The 14,505-nt window shown below is 32.7% G+C and overlaps 3 protein-coding genes across 4 annotated transcripts; 2 read left to right on the plus strand and 1 right to left on the minus strand.

The window, feature by feature from the left end:
* Positions 1–243: 243 nt before the first annotated feature.
* Positions 244–4,139, plus strand: LOC114188233. Its single transcript, XM_028076800.1, has 5 exons — positions 244–599; positions 944–1,879; positions 2,062–2,262; positions 2,659–2,854; positions 3,740–4,139. The coding sequence occupies exons 1-5, from the start codon at positions 480–482 to the stop codon at positions 3,919–3,921; spliced, it is 1,635 nt and encodes a 544-aa protein (XP_027932601.1). The 5' UTR covers positions 244–479; the 3' UTR covers positions 3,922–4,139.
* A 2,819-nt stretch (positions 4,140–6,958) lies between these two features.
* LOC114188052 lies at positions 6,959–10,326 on the minus strand. The gene is made up of 6 exons (XM_028076547.1): positions 9,463–10,326; positions 9,215–9,364; positions 8,922–9,128; positions 8,722–8,781; positions 7,898–8,421; positions 6,959–7,814 (listed from the first exon to the last, which is right to left on the minus strand). The coding sequence occupies exons 1-6, from the start codon at positions 10,025–10,027 to the stop codon at positions 7,143–7,145; spliced, it is 2,178 nt and encodes a 725-aa protein (XP_027932348.1). The 5' UTR covers positions 10,028–10,326; the 3' UTR covers positions 6,959–7,142.
* A 1,045-nt stretch (positions 10,327–11,371) lies between these two features.
* On the plus strand, positions 11,372–13,400 carry LOC114188062 (transmembrane protein 230). 2 transcript variants are annotated; one of them, XM_028076561.1, is made up of 4 exons: positions 11,372–11,590; positions 11,895–11,948; positions 12,045–12,331; positions 13,172–13,400. In XM_028076561.1, the coding sequence occupies exons 3-4, from the start codon at positions 12,067–12,069 to the stop codon at positions 13,249–13,251; spliced, it is 345 nt and encodes a 114-aa protein (XP_027932362.1). In that variant the 5' UTR covers positions 11,372–11,590; positions 11,895–11,948; positions 12,045–12,066; the 3' UTR covers positions 13,252–13,400. The 2 variants fall into 2 exon arrangements, with proteins under 2 accessions (XP_027932362.1, XP_027932363.1); XM_028076562.1 differs by having other exon boundaries at positions 11,395–11,739; positions 13,172–13,379.
* The last annotated feature ends 1,105 nt before the right edge of the window (positions 13,401–14,505 follow it).

A 14,505-nucleotide genomic window follows, 5' to 3' on the forward strand; every position in this document is an offset into this window, starting at 1 on the left:
AAATGGTTATTTAATTTTTATTAAAAGAAATTTCAAAAATAAATTATTATTATTTCTTTAAAAGGATTTTATTTTAGCACTTTATTTATTATTAAAATGGAGATCATTAAAACTGAAAAATGTAGGTGAGTACCTTTATTATATTTTAGTCTTTGAAATATAATTTTGATTTCTTAGACTTCAAAAGAAATACGTGGATAAAATAACAGTAACAACTAAAAACAAAAAATACAACGAGGATAGGGGGAGTTGGAAAATATAATAATCAGGGCAGCACGCAAGGGAGACGTACAACCTGGGGGGACTCTGTTTTGATCACACGCCATTGAAGCTCTAATTCCAATTCTATCATCAGCCCTTCTCCTTTGCTCTCAGATTTTCGTTCTTTTCCAATTCAGTGCAATTTTTTTTTCCGATAATAATTGCATATATTATACGCACATACATGCCCTAGTTTGGTGTTTGTTCTAGGTTTGCCAATGGAGGGCAAAATCTTGGATCATCAGAATCAGGTGCAAGCACAAGCTGTAGAAAATTTATCACAAGGGCTTTCTAGTTTCTCCGTTAGGGACCAGATATCCAATTCCGATTCTCCTCAGGTAAACTTTCTCCTTTCCTGACTAGATTATCCGCATGTGTTTTTGTTTAGGGAATTGGGAATTCCTGCGGCATTTCGGATTTTTTGTTGTCTCTGTATGTATGAAATCCGACCTTAAATACCTTTTTCTTTTTTGGATGGGGGTTGATGTGTTCATGTGGCATTTAAAAAGTGAGACTAGAAGAGAGAGAGAGAGGAATAAGGGAAATTATTCATGGATCATTTGCAAACATTAAATTGATATGTTACTTTGAAGTTAAAATTATATCGATTTTTCCTTTGAGTCTGGGTATAGTTTGGGTCTCCATGTTTGATTTTGTTTGTGGTGCTTAATATTATTGACAGGATGATGAGGTTGGTGGTAGGAGGAGGAATTGCGATACTAGAGAGTATTTTGATTCTTTTTCCTCTGATAGTACTAGTACTGGACGGTACTCTATAAATTCTACTAGATTGTATCCTGAATTCCCCGAAAAACAATTGGAAAACCATAACAAAGAGATGGAGTCTTCAGCTAATCTTCAGAAACAGGGAAGGTACTTCTATTACGATACTCCACTGCAGGAAGATACTGGAGTGTGGATACCAGTTTCAGTTCCACCTATGTTAGAAGATGATCATAAAGAGTGGGCCAAAGGTTTTCACTCAAACGGTGGCTATTTTCCTGATGAGGACTTGGGGTGGAATCAATATGTAGGAGATGAAAGGGAATTGACTATGTGGGATGTGCTAACAGAAATGTTACTTGTGGCTCGGGGAAAAGTGACTTCTTTGGCATCAGGAGATATTAATATGTGTAATTTTTCGTGGATATCCAGCCGCGTACTACTTGAACAAGCTTGGAGAGAGATGGCACAAACTCTCACAGAGGCCAATTTTGGTAATGTGAAGGAACTATTAGAAGCTGAGCCACCAAAATGGTTAGCTGATAGTGCTGCTGCTTCTTGTATGCTTTGTGGTGTGAGGTTTCACCCCATCTTGTGCTCTCGACATCACTGCCGGTTTTGTGGAGGAATTTTTTGTGGTGAGTGCTCTAAAGGGCGGAGCTTGTTGCCATCAAAATTCAGAGTCTCTGACCCCCAAAGAGTATGTGATGTATGCTGTGTCAGACTCGAGTCTGTACAGCCTTATTTGATGGATCATGTAAGCAATGCTGCTCAGTTGCCAACCCATGACCTGACAGATCTGAGCACTTTGAGATCTTGGGTTAATTTTCCTTGGGGGCAGTCCATGGAATATGAAATTTACAAGGCAACTAACACTATCAAGGCATATAATCAGGTATCGATTTCAATTGTTGAAGCAGCAAACATTTACGACTGGTGCTAACTATCACGGGCTTTACTTGCATAAAGAACTTTCTAATGCTGTTCTGAACTAGAAAATCCACTATTGTGAATGTGGAGATCTATTACATTATTTTGTGCTAAAACAAGTCTTTATTCAAAATTTCACTTTTGCAGATTGGTTTTCTAAAGCCCGAGAAGTCAATTCCAGATGTCATTCTAAGAAAAGCAAAAGGCCTTGCAATTATCACTGTGGTTAGAGTAGGAGTGGTGGTTACGTATAACATTGGAACAGGACTTGTGGTCGCAAGAAGGGAAGATGGTTCATGGTCTGCTCCATCTGCTGTGTCCACCTTTGGTGTAGGGTGGGGGGCTCAGGTGAAGTAACCATTCTGTAACAATATTGGCCAAACACTGCAATTACCAATGACTTTTCTTATGAATGACTATGGATCAATTGCCAAAATCTGTTACTATAGGCTGTGCATACTGTTTCCGGTCAACTGTAACACCATAACATTTATTTTGTTTAGACTCTAGAATTATATAGTAATATCCAGTAAAAAAAAAATAGTAATATCCAGTAAATTTATTGAACACAATAGCTAAATTTCCGCAAAGATATTATTCCATTTGACTCCTCAACTGTACCAAGCACTGACTCTGACTTCCTACTCCATACAAATGTTGGACATTTCAAGGTTTTGCTGATTTTTTTTTTTTTTTTTTATTTCTAGACATTCTGAAGTGTTGTCTTATTTTGTTTATGCACAGGTCGGAGGAGAGTTGACAGACTTCATTATTGTCTTGAGAACAAATGATGCTGTCAAGACATTCAGTGGCAATATGCATGTTTCACTTGGAGCTGGTTTGAGTGCTGCAGTAGGCATTGTTGGTAGATCAGTTGAAGCTGATGTTCGAGCTGGTGATGGTGGTTATGCTGCTTGTTATACCTACAGCTGCAGTAAAGGTATGTTATTTCTGATGACGTAGTGTTGTACTGAAAGCCTTGGTTCCTTTAGCGGTATTCAACTGGATCTTCTCTTTGGTTATTCTATGTAAAATATTTCTTAGTCTGGTGGTTCAACTTTCAATATAATCTTAGTGTCTTCCTATAGAACATACGATTCTTGTTTTCATCAACTACCTATGAATTTTTATATTTGAATTGGAATAGCTGTAAACTATATCAATGCTGCTGGTGAAAACTTTAGTTACTGAAGATGCTACCATTGCCGTAATTTTCTATGTATTGATTTGTAGATAAAATTCTTCGGTAGATATGTGTGCTGCTAATGTTCCACTCTTAAGTGAGCAATTAGGCAGAAAGTTTTCTTGAGGGTGGAAGAGGTGAGAGGAAAGCATAATCTGAGATTAACCCTGATTGCCAAATCCCATTTGTCATTAGCGTGCCCAACTTCTTAATTAATTGGTTGCTTTGCTACAGAAAACAGGAGAGCGAATCAACAAAGATTCCTCCCTTCTATTTTTCTTTCTTAACTCTTCACATTTTCTTTAGGTTTTTGTTACCACATGATGGCTAAAGTTGACTTCAGTATGAAACCCTTGGAAGGCTGATTGGGACCTGATTGTTTCTCACTTAACACGACCCACTGAAAATTGTACTTTAGCGATTACAAGCATGCTGCGAGTGAATCTCAAAAAACCATATTCGCTCATAAACTTCATAGATTGATGTTATGTAGTTAATATTAATGTAACCTTTATACCTAGAATCGGATGAACTTGATGATTCTCTGTTTCATTTGGAGGTTTTGCTTAGGTGACCTGACTGGAGTCTATTTTGTTTTAGTTTTATAGTATAGTGTTTGACCGACAATATTACTACATGCAGGTGCATTTGTTGGATGTTCACTTGAAGGGAGTATGGTGACTACTCGCACGCAAGAAAATTCCCGTTTCTATGGCAGCCAGTCTATAGCTGCAACAGAGATACTTGGCTCGTTGCCTAGGCCACCTGCTGCTGCCATTCTCTACCGTGCACTTGCTGATCTCTATTCCAAGGTTGATGGATGATTCAATGCTTCAACATCATTCCTTTCACCCACTGGACATTGCCATTAAGTACATATTTTGTACAGCTTCTAAGTCACACTCACTGTAAACCATCGCGTCATTATTTGTCTTGTAAATATATATACAGACGTTGATATTTTACACATTGTTGATCAAGATGGAGGGATTGGTGACCTGCTTTAAGGTTAATTTTATTTTGCTAGAATTGCCTTTGATGATTTTTTAGCCTCAACTTCCTCAACTATATTAATGTCCGTAAGAAAGGTTTATCAACTATATATATTTTTTATTTTAATTAACAATTGATAATATTTGGCTTTATACATTCAGTGGCATATTGAATTAAATTTCATAATGTAACCTATTCAATATTGACTTGATGATATTAATAAGTTTCAAGGTAATGTTACTTCTATATATATAAAGAATGACAATGATATACATTTATTTTCTTTTGAAAGTTACTTATCACACCATATATTTTATAAAACCATATGTTTTTGTTCTCTTATATCTAGATGGGGTGCATGAACAATTTTTCTGAAAAAAAAAAAACGCATTACTAGATGAAGAGTTTAACTAGACTAGATGACCAATTAAAAATATGGTTTAACTAGACTAGATGACCAATTAAAAATGTTTGGTTTGAATTCCTAAAAGCCCCATCATAGATGGCTAATTCTTGTAGGGTCTTTCTTCCTACACCTCCAAGCATTTCTTCTGCACCTCCAAAAAATCTTAAAATTCCCAAAATACCCTTTGACCATTTAAAGAAACGCACGGACATCACACCCCCAAAAATACTTCCGGATGTCGACTTCCGGAAGTCAAAATATATGACTTCCGGAAGTCAAAATATATGACTTCCGGAAGTCAAAAATCATCACCGGAAGTCGACTTCCGGAAGTCAAAAATCATCACCGGAAGTCGACTTCCGGAAATCAAAAATCATCACCGGAAGTCGACTTCCGTATATAAAAAAATATATATTTTATTTTATTTAATTTTTTAAAATACGTATACAAAATTATAAAACATTTAAATTTAAAAAATATTACTTTAAAAAATAAAAAAATAATAAATAATAAAATTACTAAATAAAAATTAAAAAACAAAATTAAAAAATAATTTAAATTCAAATAATAAAACTTTAAATAATTTTAAAATGAATATATATATATATATATATATATATATATATATATATAAAACGGAAGTCGGACTTCCGTATATATATACCAACGGAAGTCGACTTCCGATATTAAAAATTATAAAACATATATATTTTATAAAGTTTTATTATTATAATTTAAATTATTTTTGAATTTTATTTTTACTTTTACTTATTTTATTGATATTATTATAAATATTTTATTTACATATTTCATGTATATTATTTTATATTTTATTTAAATTTTTTAATTCTGTTTAAAATTTAAATATTTAATTTTAATCAAATTTTTAAAATTTTTTCAGTTATACATTTCTTATATTTTTAAATTTAAATTTATTTTATATAATTTATTAAAAATTTAATAAAAATAAAAAAGAATTAAAAAATTTATATTTGAAATAACATATATTAATAATCAAATTTAAAATAAATTATATATCACTAGAATTTGATTTTCAAAAATGTTTTTATTTTAAATTTGATTATTTATATATTATTTATTTATATTATTTCAAAATTTCTAAGAAAAAAAAAAAATATATATATATATATATATACACACGGAAGTCGGACATCCGTATATATATATATATAAAGGGAAGTCAAAATCCGTTTATATATATATACCGGAAGTCGACTTCCGTGTGTATATATATATATATATATATATATATATATATATATATATATATATATATATATATATATATATATATATATATATATATATTTTTATTTTCTTTTTCATTTTTTTAATTTTAAAGTTTTGTTATTTTAAACATTTTAAAACTTTTTCAATTATATATCTTTTTATATTTTTAAATTTAAATTTATTTTTTATAATTTATTAAAAGTTTAATAAAAATAAAAAATAATTAAAAAATCATATTTAAAATAATATATATAAATAATGAATTTAAAAAAAATATATATATATATATATATATATATATATATATATATTTTGTATATATATTTTCTTTTTTATTTTTTAATTTAAAGTTTTATTATTTTAAAATGAATTTAAATATTAAATAAAATTAAATGAAGTAGAATTTTTTTTATTTTTTTGTTTTTTTAATTTAAAGTTTAATATTATTTTAATTTTACTTATTTTTATTTTTATATTTATATTTATTTAATGTTTATATTTTTATTTTTATATTTATATTTATTTAATATTATTTAAAGTTAAAAAATAAAAAATACAAATTCTAAAATGAATTAAAAATGTTAAAAAAAATTTTTTTTTACCTTACGGAAGTCGAAGAATTTTTCTTTGACTTTCCGGAAGTCAAATATTTTTTAACTTCCGGAAGTCGACTTCCGAAAATTTTTTTTGACTTCCGGAAGTCGACTTCCGGTGATGATTTTTGACTTCCGGAGGTTATTTTTGACTTCCGAAAATCGACTTCCGGTGATATATTTTGACTTCCGGAAGTCGACATAATTTTGGGGGTGTGGTGTTTGTGGATTTTCTTAAATGGTCAAAGGGTTTTTTGGGAATTTAAAAAAAGTTTGGAGGTGTAGAAGAAATTTTGGAGGTGCAGGAAGAAAGACCCATTCTTGTATATCACGATAAAAGATTTTTTATTTTGGACTCAAATATAGCGACAATGATCTAATTTTTTAGAATGACAGTTGATTCTTTTAATGTTCTTGATTTCCTAAAAATAAAAATCTATTTTCTAGATTACCTTCAATAGTATTTATTGAAAATAGTGTTAATGCGATTAAAATAATAATTTTAAATAAAGTTGAATTAGTTGAAATTTATGTATATTTAAATTCATCAAGTATTACTATTATTATTCATATTTGAGTTTAGAGAAAATATAAAGTATGCTTTAATTCATGCACATCTATGTCCAATGGTGTTTATTTTAAATAATCCATACAAATATACAGTGCATGATTGATTACATCCTTGAAAAAGTAACGTGAATAATAAAATGTACACAACTAAAATAATTTACGGTTGAAGAAAAAAATATGAAGAAAATGGAAAAGGGTTGGGAGAGGGCACACAAAAATGATAGTGTTCAATTCAAATGTCCCATAGTTTCTTTTTCCTTTTGACCAACTTAAGCAGAAAGCGAGGAACTATCTTCTTAAGGTTCCTAATGACGCTACGAGTACATCCTTTGATGGCCATGAACAGAGGGAACTGCACCAATGCAAACATGCATACAGGGAAGAAAGCTGCACAATATGTCAAAATTGAAGTCCATGTCAAAGTTGAAGTCAATGTGTTCCCCTCTAACTTGAGGTTGATTAAAATTGTGGCGCTGAATGCCAGCATTGTTGTGGCCATGGAGAAGAACAACAAGGCAAAACCTGCCATTAATTTTCGAGGGAGAGACTTTCGAAAATCCCACATCTCGCAGGGTGATGTGAGGATGGAGAGGAACATAATCACAGAAGCCAGAGAACCTACAAGAGCCACAATATCCATGATTGTGAAGACCAAGAATATGGGGTGATTAAGGAATCTAGGGAAGCCACCGTCATCTGTGCCTCCAGGGACAGTGTATGCTGCTGCAAAGACAACGGTGGCAACAAGAACAGCTACTGCAGAACATGATTGAGCAGTTTCTTTTATCCATTCACGAGCATCCTTAAGGAGTGATGCATGCTTTTTCACAAAAAGTTGCTTTGCAGTTTGGTTCTTTTGGTTTTTGTGAACGGTATAATGATAAGGGAGTCTCTTTTCTATGCGCTGCATTATTATATATGATGAATGCAGACAGTAAATAATTGGAATATAATTTGTGATTATGACAAATTGAAAAGCATACTTACATCGAACCAATGCAACTCCTCTTGCAGCTGCATAGCATAACCAGGTTGGGAACCCCCTTGAAATTCTGCAGTGTAATGAAGGACAGTGTTATTGTCCTTGTCTATTTTTCCAGCAAGACTTCTCACCATTTTCAGTTTCTTTAAGATTCGATAGATTTCCTTCTGCCGGTGTTTGACGGCCATGTACAATATGTTTTGCTCGTCTTCACTAACATGCTCAATTGAATGAGGATGAAAATGAATTATTAATTCCACAATCTCTGTAATTCCATTGCAAGCTGCCATAAGCAAGGGGGTGTATGCAGTAGGTTTGCTTGCACCCTCTTGTTTCTTTTCTTCCTCTTGTTCACTTTTTTTCTCTTTGGGCGTTTCTTCATGTTGCGATCTCCCCATGGAAACTGTTTTATCCCTTGCTATGGCAGTATTTCGCCATGAATAGTCTTTTGGTGCTAGCAAGAACACTAGTTCCTTTGCTAAATTATGCATTTCCTTTTTCCTCCAAAGTTTATCAATCTCTTTCCATTCTGAACATCAACAAAGCAAACAATAAACACACCCCCATAAAAATTAAGTCTAAGCATATTGTATATAATTTTATCCATAAAAAATTTTACCAATACAAAAAAAAAATTCTTTCATAAATTAAAACTAACTCATGCATAAATTTAAAAATATAAAATTTAAATAAATTATGTAAGTTAACTTTTATAAATTAATTTTAACCTATACAAATATTTTAGTTTTTCTTTTAATAAAGTTTGTAAAACAGTTTTTCCAAACATGTTCTAAATAGTTTGTTTTTTGGGGAGAAATGTGTAGTGCACCTTTTGCTAGAAGCTTCCACATGGAATACCACAGCCATGAAAAAACTGCAGTTGACCAAGCTGCAAAAATTATATGGTATAGCAACAACATTAAATGAGTTTATCATTGTGTGCTCAAAACTTTCTTACAAAAACTAATCTTATATAGATATTTATCCAAAGATGTTATTTATATATGTTTTAACATATCAATTGGATACCTGAGAGATTCCTTTGAGTTGTAGGTGATTTCTTTTTCCCTTTCTTGTGATTTTCCAGTTTTTGTCCTTCTCTCATGCTCTCCTCATGCTGCGTTTGGGTTGAAGATGATTCATTTATGTTGTTTCTCCCACTTTCCAAATCTTCCCTTTTTGTATTGTACCCATTACTTTGAGAGTAGTATTTGTAATCTTGAAATTTAGGAAGCACTGTGTCACCATATTGCAACTATCAGCACATGCATGTCTGTAATTCAAAAGCTAAATTATATACATGGATGGAGAAGAAAACATACAAAGGTATGTTAAATTTTTGAAAGGACCCATTTGGGTTTGACTTTTAAAGGTGGAGGGCATCTTTGCCAGCAATTGGAGAGTTGTGAGATCATTGTCTTCTTTTTCATGAGCGAGGTAGTCATAGCGTTTCAGAAGCCATAAAGCTGTGCCTGCATTGAAAAAGCCATAACCATGTTACCAACTTCATTTTATGTGTGGACATGCATGAAATGATGAGAGAGATAGAGAGAGAGAGAGAGAGATGGACCAAAAAACTGATCAATGACAGTGGTGTGAAGAATGGACATCTTATCGTCGCGGTGAAAATGGATGTTGGGATCAAGTTGAAGATCTTGAAGGAAGAAGCTGAGCAAGTCTGTTTTTCCAAGAGCAGCTGCTCTGTAAACCGGTGTTTCTCCCAAATTGTTCCTCATCTCTATCAATGCCTGATACTGATCTGAACCTGCTTCCTCCTCGTGCTCCAGAATGCTCTTTGTCATCTCCACTTCCCCTGTGAAGGCCACTTCATGGAGTGGCGTGTTCCCCATGTCATCCTGCAACCTCAGCACACGCTTTATGTCGTCCTCACCCACCCACTCGATCATTTCCCTGTACATTTCTGGGTTCCCACAGTGTGCTGCGTAGTGAAAAGCTGTGCTGTGGTGCAAATCGATTCTCTTATCCAACAGATCCTTGTGTTTGCTGAAAAATTTCCTGAAACCTTCCCAGTCATATCTCTTCGCCAATATGTATGGCCTTTTCATTTTTTCTATGTGCAAGGCTACTTGCCTTGTCACCTCTAATTTCCTCCTCGCTGCCTGTTCCTCGTTCATCACTCACTCATCGATCCTTCACTTCATCCAACCATTGGTGTCTGTCTCCTTATATCATGGATAGGAATCCATTACGTATCCGTCGTAACCTAGAAGCCACCATTTTCAGCATATGTGCTTTGCTTAATTAATTCACAAAGTGAATAAGCTTGCAAGAATAACTAAAGTCAGAGGTTTCCCTTTGCTTTCCAACATTATGTATTCCCCTAATTGCTGGACTGGACTGGCTTTGTTAATACTCTCACATGCACAGAAAAGAAACAAAATATAATCTTCATATGTTGAGATTCTTCTTAGGGATGAACTTGTTACAAATTTGAGATCAACATATTTGTATTGTTTTCAGTCACTGTAATGAAATAAAGATTCATACACTGTCACGCAAGTACAGCTAGATCAACTCTATTTTTTTCTCCTTAAAAGACAAGTATATATTCGTTGGTTCTGCTACTTCAAGCCTGCTACAGCCGTTTCTGTCTTTTTGCTGCTTATCATTCTCATAATATTACATTATTAACAGAAAAACTTTCTTCCACCTTGTGTAAAGCAATAAGCATATCACAACAATGAACTTAAGTTATAACAGGGTACTTGTCTTGGTTGGCATTATTTTAATTACAAAAATGTCGCTTTTTGTTATCGTAGGTAAGTGATTTAATTTTGCAAATTAATTACCTGGTTAATTCCTGCTACACTTTCCTGTTTTTCATTACTTCTCAGTGGCATGCGATTTCACCTGTAACAAGTCTTGTCTCCACGAAACAATATGGTATATAGTAAGAAAAAGCGAGATAAGAGAAACAATGTATTTAATTTATTTTTAGTATAACTCCTGCATGATCATAGCCCTATGATCAAGACTGAATTTATTTGCCACTTATCAGTGCTAAAGTAAATACCAGTGAGTAAATTGATTTCTTCAACTTGGGAATAGTTTAAGCATATTTTGATCATAAAAGTGAAAACCACAAACTCGAAAGTTTAGGTAAATTAGTGAGAGTGTTATAAACTAGACCTGTAAAATCAAATTATAAACTCTTGACATTTTATTTGGTATAAAGAATTACATCAAAATATTATTAAAGAATATAATAATTCAACATTAGATTAAACTATTTAAAAATATTATGCTACAAATAATTTTTATATACTATTGTTTTTATCACTAGTTGATCACATTATATGTTATATTTAAATAGTTTTTATATTTTTATAATAGTAATATATTTTTGTCACCTATTCTTGGTTGATTATATTTATATTATTTTTTTACGTAAAAAAAAAGTTAATGGACTTAAAGTGAGGGAGGCCCAACGATTCCAAAATAGAACACAGGCAAAAAAAAAATACTAAAGCCCTAAGATGACCCAACCCACTAATTTGCAGTGATGGTGTCTGTGAAACGGCGAGACAAGAGAAAGGAAACACGGGAGAGCAATAAGATCGCTGGCTGTTCAGTAGAACGTGGAAAGGTAAAACGACGACCTGAGAAAGACACCGACCCGGATCTGTTCCTGCGATAGGAGAACGCTTGCAAGAGAGAATCACGGAATTGTAACCCTGGTGCGTTCTTATCTGAATCGACTCTAAACTCGTGCGAATTTGCTCGAGTTCACACCTACTTCCGAGTTAACTAGGTTTGAGGGCGTGGGAACGTAAATTCCTCCGAGTTTACGAGTTGACTCGCGATCTTGATAACCTGATAGCGACATGTGCATATTCTATAAACTGACGCTCAATTCTCTTGTGGTCATATAATTGAATATCTGAGTTTGTGTTGTTGAAAACTTGATTTTTTTGTATCTCTGTATTTCTGTTTTTTATGAATATTTTAGGGTGAAGTGATGAATCTTTTTTTCTTATGCAGTACAACCTTCCTTCACTCCAAGAACTTCAGTCTTCAAGAATCTGCCAATTAATTGCAAGTCTTTTCATCCCTTGTTGTGTTAAAGTTTCTGATTTTCTCATCAGATCCCAATCTAATATGGTTCTTTTTTATTGGGGTTAAAAATTTTAGGAGCAAATAGCTCTGGCAAGATATGGCTACTAGACGTGTTCGTTACTCCCCTCTTGCCACAGACGACAATGATGTTGCTATTAATAGATCATTTGACCCACGATTTGATTATACACCGAAGGCCTTGGATAAAGTTCCCTGGAAATCCATTGCCCTTGCACTCTTCTTGCTATTCCTTGGTACAGGACTTCTGTTTCTTTCATACTTTATCTTCACTGGTCATATGGGGGGAGAGCGTTCTCAAGCATATGGCCTTTTAGCCCTTGGCTTCCTTAGCTTTCTCCCAGGTATGTTGGATTCCTTGAATGAGTGATATGCATTATGTATGTTAAGTATCTTGTTTAATGAATATAAGAACAATAAAATTAATGGTTTTCACGACTCTTTGAGATTGCTGAGCTAATATCCTTTTGGACGAATTGGTTGTTAGTTATGCATTAGGAGCCGTAGAGATTTTTTAGCTCAAACTGCATTTGATCTTTACCCAGAGAAACACATAAAGCATGCCAATTTTGTCAGTGTTCAATTGAATTTGGTGAAACGGGGGGTACTGGATTCACTTCTTTATTAGCAGATAGATAGTTCACAAATCATAAACCTATACAATGAATCAGTTAAAAATGTTTCAAAGAAATGTGACATACCAATACTTACCTGATGAGAATATCATTGCATACAATACGAAGCATACTGGTATGATCCATATCAGCTGTCCTCTTTGCCTATGCCACCCCATAAAATATGCTACCTTCACATTAACGTGCCATTAATACTGTATTAACACAATTTCTTTAGCTAACACTTTTACTCGCTTATTAAAAAAGCACTTTAATGTTTAATTCAATGATGAGTTTAGAATAAGAGACGGGCATGGAATGGGTGGAGGTAAATGATTATTTTTATGTTTACAATTATGAATAAATGATTATTTCCATCTCATATATACGGAATGATGTTTCTTGCCGTAATTTTTAGCCTGTTTCATGTCTCACTTCTTTTGTCCATAGATGTTTCTTCAACTATAAATTTTAATTTAGTTTGTATCTACCATGACTATGCAGATATTAACATATCTGCTACGTGGATCTTTTGCTGGAAACATAATTTTTCTTGATTTCTGGAAACAGGTTTTTATGAGACTCGAATTGCATATTATGCATGGAGGGGTGCTCAAGGATACCGCTTTTCTGCCATCCCTGATTATTAGAGCATTACTGTAAAAGAGTAATAGAGTTATACCTCGAAAACTTTGTAATGATCAAATTTGGTTGCAACTTGTATGTTTGAATGACACAGATAGAATAAAATGATAGATGTAATCGTTTTGATAGAGAAGTAGTTAATCCAGTAACAAAATTTAGAGAAAAAAAAAAAATGCATATCACTTGAAATGATTTCAATCAAAGTTGTGACAATACTCCCTCAATCTACGGTTATTCTTTCTGCAGGTAAATGCGATTGAGGACACGTTTTAATAAACTTTTGTATAAAAAAAAATAGGAAGAAAAAATAAATTAATTTTCATGCATAAAGGTTTAAAACAAAGGTATGGGAAAGTAACGTAAAAGATTTTACAAATTATATTTTGAATTATTTAATTTTAATTTATAAGAGAATATTTTTTTCCCTATAAATTTTGATAGAGAATTTATTTAAACGGATCTAACGACTAACTATGGGACATAGATTGGGTGCCAAATAAAAAATGTGCACACGGGACTTGTGCCAAAAAAATAAAGTGGCATTTATCTCTCATTCTTTTTTTATAGTCTATTTAGCACAAATAGTTTTAACAATGTAATTTATTTAATACATGATAAAAGCGAAAAGATTAATCAACCTGGAATAATTGCAAATTGTGGATAGTCCAATTGAATAGTTCAATAAATAACTAAAATTCGTTATCGTGAGTGAAGTTTTAAAACATTTACTCTCTTTTCGATCTGCAGCTTCAACCATGGCATTATAACAATCACTTTCAATCATGCATTTCTTTTCTTTTTAAAACTTGCAGGGACTTAGATAAATAACGAACGTGCGGTGAGCTAATTTTGGATGGGGAAAATGTGAAATGAGAGTATTAAGATAATAGTTTCTGTAATCATTGTGGTTTAAATTCTTCTCGTGGACCCACACAGGGCACAATAATATTGCTTTTCTTTTTGTCTATGATTATTATTCTGTTAACAATTAAGAGAAGTTAACAAAGCCTTGATTTTGGAAGTTAAGAGAAGGAAGAAAGTCAACTGGTTGCATCTTTACTTGTGTAGATGGTTAATCTTTTTCTATGACAGTGTTATTATTTTTTAAGAACTTCCACGACAGTATTATTAAACATGGAAAACGCAAAAATTGGTCTTGCGTACCGTTTTAATGATCATTACAACCATCTTATCTTTACTTAAAATAAGAACAATTTTTTACAACCAATTTGGATTCTATGGTCTACACTGGAGATATA

Source organism: Vigna unguiculata, chromosome 6 (genome assembly GCF_004118075.2).
Source record: "Vigna unguiculata cultivar IT97K-499-35 chromosome 6, ASM411807v1, whole genome shotgun sequence".
NCBI classification, from domain to species: Eukaryota; Viridiplantae; Streptophyta; class Magnoliopsida; order Fabales; family Fabaceae; genus Vigna; species Vigna unguiculata.

Excerpts from the sequence above, each read along its gene's own strand:
- LOC114188233 (XM_028076800.1), top strand. The coding sequence starts at position 480 with ATGGAGGGCAAAATCTTGGATCATCAGAATCAGGTGCAAGCACAAGCT. Across the intron at positions 600-943 it reads CCAATTCCGATTCTCCTCAG|GATGATGAGGTTGGTGGTAG; the intron begins GTAAACTTTCTC and ends TATTATTGACAG. Across the intron at positions 2,855-3,739 it reads TACCTACAGCTGCAGTAAAG|GTGCATTTGTTGGATGTTCA; the intron begins GTATGTTATTTC and ends TACTACATGCAG.
- LOC114188052 (XM_028076547.1), bottom strand. The coding sequence starts at position 10,027 with ATGAACGAGGAACAGGCAGCGAGGAGGAAATTAGAGGTGACAAGGCAA. Across the intron at positions 9,129-9,214 it reads CAAAAATTTAACATACCTTT|TGCTTCCTAAATTTCAAGAT; the intron begins GTATGTTTTCTT and ends ATGGTGACACAG. Across the intron at positions 7,815-7,897 it reads AGGAGTTGCATTGGTTCGAT|CGCATAGAAAAGAGACTCCC; the intron begins GTAAGTATGCTT and ends ATAATAATGCAG.
- LOC114188062 (XM_028076561.1), top strand. The coding sequence starts at position 12,067 with ATGGCTACTAGACGTGTTCGTTACTCCCCTCTTGCCACAGACGACAAT. Across the intron at positions 12,332-13,171 it reads CTTCCTTAGCTTTCTCCCAG|GTTTTTATGAGACTCGAATT; the intron begins GTATGTTGGATT and ends TTCTGGAAACAG.